The sequence below is a fragment of the Mobula hypostoma genome, chromosome 14 (assembly GCF_963921235.1).
Source record: "Mobula hypostoma chromosome 14, sMobHyp1.1, whole genome shotgun sequence".
Classification (NCBI taxonomy): Eukaryota; Metazoa; Chordata; class Chondrichthyes; order Myliobatiformes; family Myliobatidae; genus Mobula; species Mobula hypostoma.
Genome location: NC_086110.1, coordinates 17,444,106 through 17,450,105, shown reverse-complemented (window position 1 = coordinate 17,450,105; position 6,000 = coordinate 17,444,106). Strand labels below are relative to the sequence as shown.

General features: G+C 41.4%; 1 protein-coding gene across 1 annotated transcript in view; it reads right to left on the bottom strand.

Moving 5' to 3' along the window:
* Positions 1-6,000, bottom strand: part of LOC134356598 (BTB/POZ domain-containing protein KCTD19-like) — a 57,086-nt gene continuing 51,086 nt past the window's right edge. The window contains exon 12 of the mRNA XM_063067557.1: positions 1-420. Within this exon, the coding sequence (XP_062923627.1) occupies positions 1-420 (420 nt within the window). The remainder of the gene's footprint in view (positions 421-6,000) is intronic.

Here is a 6,000-nt window from a genome sequence, read left to right as displayed (position 1 = left end):
TTAAATTATTAAATGTGGCTGTAGTGTTTTACCTTTAGAACCAGCACTAGACAAAAATCCAGCCTTCTCTGTGTCATTGTGCTTTGATCCATTAGCGAACAAAATTAATTTATCCACGGACACCACTGATTCTCTCTGTCCATTACGATGTGGTTTGACTGTTCGTTTTTGAGGTGGACTTACTGAATCATCCAAACATACTTCATTGTCTGGAGCACAGGAATCCTCACTAACTTGCTTCCCTCCAACAAGAAATGTATTTAATTTACTTTTTTTTGCTTTACGAGGTGAAGAAGCTGGACTGTGGCTCTTAGCAGCTCTATTCACGGTCACAACTTTTGTCTGAGTTGTCTTATTACACCAGGTCACATTGATCATTCTGCATTGATCTATTTCAGTATTGTTGTTGCAACGGTACTCCTGAGAGAAGTTTAAAAAAAAGTTATTTAATCACTTTTGACAAGAAATTTAGTACTTTACTATATATAATTGTAATATAACACAAGCTTAATTAAATATGTGTGATGACTCAAATTGGATCATAAAAGCACCCTTTTAAGATCCACATAAACGGAATCAGAAGGGTTACACTGGGGAGACAGGTCATTCAGCCCATCAAGACTGCCAGCCCTATACAATTACAATTTAACTAGTCCTCTTTCCATTTGCTCTCCCTCACTATTTTCCACGAATAGGAAAAGTTTCATTCTGTATTCTCAAGACCCATCATGATTTTCAATACCTCTAATTATGTTCTGATCATTCTCTTCCAGCAGGTACAACCTATCTTTCCCAATCTATTCAGGAAGAATAAGTAAGTCCTTCATCCCTGGAATCATTCCATTAAACCTTTCTTGTACCCACTGCAGGGTGTTCAGTAATTTTATTTTTGAGGTGGGGTGCCTGAAATTGAGCACAGTTGTGGATAACCAGTGTTTCATTAAGATTCATTATGACCTCCTTGACTGTATGCCTGTATTTATAAAGTTCAGAGTACCAGGCTTTTATTTTAAACTATATTCATTATCTGTTCTGCCACTTTAAATGATTTATACACTACACTCCTTATCACTACTTCTCTATTGTGCTTTCAAAATTGTGCTCTTTTTATTGCATTTCCTATTGAAATTTACACTACAATTTTCTGGATTAAATTTAATCCAGCATATATCATCCCATTTCTCCAAATCGTCTACATTCCCTTGAAGTCTATTATCATGCTTCCAAATTTTGACTACAAATTTGGAAACTGCTCCCTGTGCAAAATCTGTTAATTAAAAAAATAAAATCAAGAACAATTCAAGGACAATGTGCAAGGCTGTAGAAAACTGTTTAATTCAGAATCAAATTTATCACATGACATGAAATTAGTTGTTTAGCAGTGCCGTGCAAAAACAAAATTACTAAAAATTACAATGATATATAAATAGTGCAAAAAAAAAAGCAAAAAATTATTTAGTGGTCACAAGTTCATGGACTGTTCTGATATCTGATGATGGAGGGGCAAAAGCTGTTCCTAAAATGCTGCGTGAGGTTTTCAGGCCTCCTCCCCAACGATGATGAAGGTCCTGAAGCACCACCTCTTGAAGATGTTCTCAATGGCAGGGAGGATTGTGTCTATGATGGAACTGTCTGAGTCTTAAACTCTTTACAATCTCTTGGATACTGGGTATTGGAGCCCCTGTACCAAGCTGCAGTGCAACCAGTCCGAATTCTCATCCACCATACATCTATACATTAAGGCAGCATGGTAATGTAGTAATTAGCGCAACATTTTACAGTACCAGTAACACAGGTTCATTTCCCCAGGCCGTCTGTAAGGAGCTTGTACATTCTGTCCTTGATCGCGTGGGGTTCCTCCCATATTTCAAAGATATCCCAATTGGGAAGTTAGCTGGTCATTATAAATTGTCTCGTGATTAGTCTCAGGTTAACCATAAAACAATTACAGCACGGAAACAGGCCATCTCGGCCCTTCTAGTCCGTGCCAACTCTTACTCTCTCCTAGTTCCACTGACTTGCACTCAACCCATAACCCTCCATTCCTTTCCTGTCCATATATCTATCCAAATTAAATTTAAACAACAACATAGAACCTGATTCAACCACTTCTGCTGGAAGCTCGTTCCACACAGCTACCACTCTCTAAATAAAGAAGTTCCTCCTCATGTTACCCCTAAACTTTTGTCCTCTAACTCTCAACTCATGTCCTCTTGTTTGAATCTTCCCCACTCTCAATGGAAAAAGCCTAACCACATCAACTCTTATCAATCCCCCTCATAATTTTAAACATCTCTATCAAGTCCCCCCTCAACCTTCTACGCTCCAAAGGATAAAGATCTAACTTGTTCAATCTTTCTCTGTAACTTAGGAGATGAAACCCAGGCAACATTTTAGTAAACCACCTCTGTACTCTGTCAATTTTACATCTTTCCTATAATTGGGTGTTGCTGGGTGGCACGGTTTGAAGGATCGAAAGGCCCTATTCTGCACTGTGTCTTAATAATAAATAATCAGTACAGTGTAAAAGTCTTAGGCATCTAGATTTTTAATATAGTTTCAGATGTATAGCCTCCTGATCTTGACATCATTGATGCTGTCTGGGATTACCAAGAGAGACAGAAGCAAGCAAGCTGCCGCCAGTTCTCCAAAATGCTTGGAACGGCCTACCAGCTGGTTTTAAAAGTGTATGACTGTACCTAAGAAAATTGATGCAGTTTTAGAGGCAAAGGGTGATCACACCCAATATGGATTTGATTTAGTTTTTTTACTCTACTATTCTTCATAGTAATTTTTTGGTATTTAGAAACTTCTAATTTATTAATTTTGAAAGCATCTTTGCTTTATAGAATTTTTCTTTAATGTGCTAAGACATTTGCACAGTTCTGTAGCAACTTGTAAGAATCCTTAATGATATACTACTAAATCTCCTCAAATACCCAATACAGAGCTGCTAGCGTGCCGCCTTTATGGTTGCATCAATGTGTAGGGCTCAGGATAGATCCTCTGAGATGTTGACACCCAGGAACTTGAAGTTGCTCACCGTTTCCGTTGCTGAACATTCAAAGAGGGCTGATGTGTGTTCTCCTAGTTTTCCTTTACTCAAGTCCACAATCAGTTTTTTGGTCTTGCTGATGTTGGGTTTGAGGCTGTTGTTGCAACACCATTCCACCTGCCAATCTATCTCATTCGTGCATGCCTCTGTTGCCATCTGACTACCAACAACAATTTTCCTTTATTTTTCTCATTTGTATCAAAGGCATAGAATGTTCTGTGGATTGAGGAAACTTTTGAAATTGTATCTCTAGTATATTAGACTCTATGCTGGGTCAGAATAATAAATATTTCAATTCAATTCAATTTTAATTGTCATTCAACCATACATGAATACAGACAAATGAAACAGCATTACTCTGGGGTCAAGGTGCATAACACAGTGCCAACAGTCACACAGCACAAAGCACACATAGCACAGAAAAATAGAAAGATACAGCCACTCAATAACGAAGAGCAACCTCAAGCCATCCAATGCCACTGAAATCTGCAGCCAACTACAACCGAGCTTGCCTTCTGCCAGGTAAATACTGGGATTTGGGGTGGGGGGTGGGGGGAGGGCAGCACCAACTCCAACCTGGACACCTACCATAGCACCACCCCTCCGATGGAGCACACCGGTTCTGACGCCTCTCCCTGGACACCTACCATACCACCACCCCTCCGATGGTGCACACCGGTTCTGACGCCTCTCCCTGGACACCTACCATACCACCACCCCTCCGATGGAGCACACCGGTTCTGACGCCTCTCCCTGGACACCTACCATACCACCACCCCTCCGATGGAGCACACCGGTTCTGACGCCTCTCCCTGGACACCTACCATACCACCACCCCTCCGATGGAGCACACCGGTTCTGACGCCTCTCCCTGGACACCTACCATACCACCACCCCTCCGATGGAGCACACCGGTTCTGATGCCTCTCCCTGGCGACTGTAAACAGACAACACCATAGCTTGAGGCTTAGTCCTCACACATACAAGGTAGCAAGTACATATAGGATATCAGTAAATACAATCACACAAAATATATGCGTATATAGTCCAGACCCTGAATCCATTGTTCTGCCGAGCAAACACTGGTGGGGGTGGAGGTGGGGGGGCAGGGGTGGTGGCAGCACCAACTCCAGCCCGAATGCTGCACCACACCGCAGTCCCCAGGACAGCACACTAGCTCCATGTTTCTCTCCCAGTGGCTGTAAACAGACAACACCGTGGATTGAGGCTCTGAGTCCAACTGAATACAACCAAAACCTGCAGTTGACCACAATACAGCTTGTGTTCTGCCGAGTGAATACTGGGGTGGGGGGGGGTCACCAGCACCAACTCCAGCATGGACTCTCCACCACCCCTATCTGCCTGGAGGAGCACTCCAGATACAACACTGCTCTCCTAGTGGCTGTAGACGGGCAACGCCACGACTTGAGGCATAGTCCTCGCTACGACCAAGGCCACACAGCTTCCCGACCATCCGACCCTGCTCGCCATCAATAAAACACGTGACATTCCACATTAACAATGACCAAAAGGGTCTTGCGGTCACAAGGAAAACAACCAAGATAGTGACTTGCCATTAGACTGTGAGTTTCCTTTAACTCAGGCAACAACAAATTGCACAGCTCCTTCATCTTCTCTGCCAGTAAGTAACTTGCTGATGGGGATTCTTAATATTCAGCAGGATCTTGTGACATTAAAAATATGTTTAAGTTCAACTGTAGCACCTTTTGTTTACCCTACAGAAGCCGCCATAACTATGCACCACCATCTTACCAGAAGATTTCCAAGCATTTATGATTCATAACAATTGTGGGCAATTATATTTTAAAAGTCCTGAATGAGCAGTGCAATATATTAGTACTGGTAAATGGCACAATTGTTAAACTAAATCTTTAAGAGTTGTTTGTATCTTTCCATTTTTAAACAGCCACTAGTAACTCAATTTCTAACCAATTCCCTGTCTCAAGATGAAGTTATTTTTTTCATTTAAAGCTCATTATATTCATTGAACTGATTAAACTAAATTTCCCTGAACTATATTTTTCCTCCTCTAACAAGTTATTTCATTACACCTGCATTAAGGAAAACCATTGAAAATAAATGATCAACACAACTGCAACAAAACAAATGATAATAAAACTTTAATACAGATAAGTCTTCTAAAACAAAAGGAGAAAAGTTATTTTGAGCTACAAGCATGACGATGTAGAATCCTTATGGTGGAGTTAAGAAACTGCAAGGGTATAGAGACCCTGATAAGACCATAAAATATAGGGGGCACAAATAGGCCATTTGGCCTACCAAGTCTGCTCCACCATTTCATCATGGCTGATTCAATTTTTCTCTCAGTCCCAATCTCCTGCCCTGACTGATCAAGAATCTATCAACCTCTGCCCTAAATACACATAAAGATTTGTCCTCCACAGCCGCCTGGGGCAATGAATTCCACAGATTCATCACTCTCTGGCTAAAGAAATTCCTCCACATCTGCGTTCTAAAAGGATGCTCCTCTATTCAGAGGCTATGTCCTCTGGTCTTAGACACTCCCACCATAGGAAACGTCTTCTCCACATTCACACTATCAGGGCCTTTCATCATTTGATAGATTTCAATGAGGTCACCCCTCATTCATCTAAATTCCAGTGAATACAGGCACAGAGCCATCAAACGCTCATCATATGACAAGCAGTTTTATTCTGCAATCATTTTCGTGAACCTCATTTGAACCCGCTCCAGTTTCAGCACATCCTTTTCTAAGGTAAGGGGCCCAAACCTGCTCATAAGCCTCACCAGTGTTTTACAAACTTTCAACATTACATCCTTGCTTTTATATTCTAGTCCTCTTGAAATGAATTGCATTTGCCTTCCTCACCACAGACTCAACCTGCAAATTAACCATTAGGGAATCTTGCACAAGGACTCCCAAGTCCCTCTGTGCCTCAGAT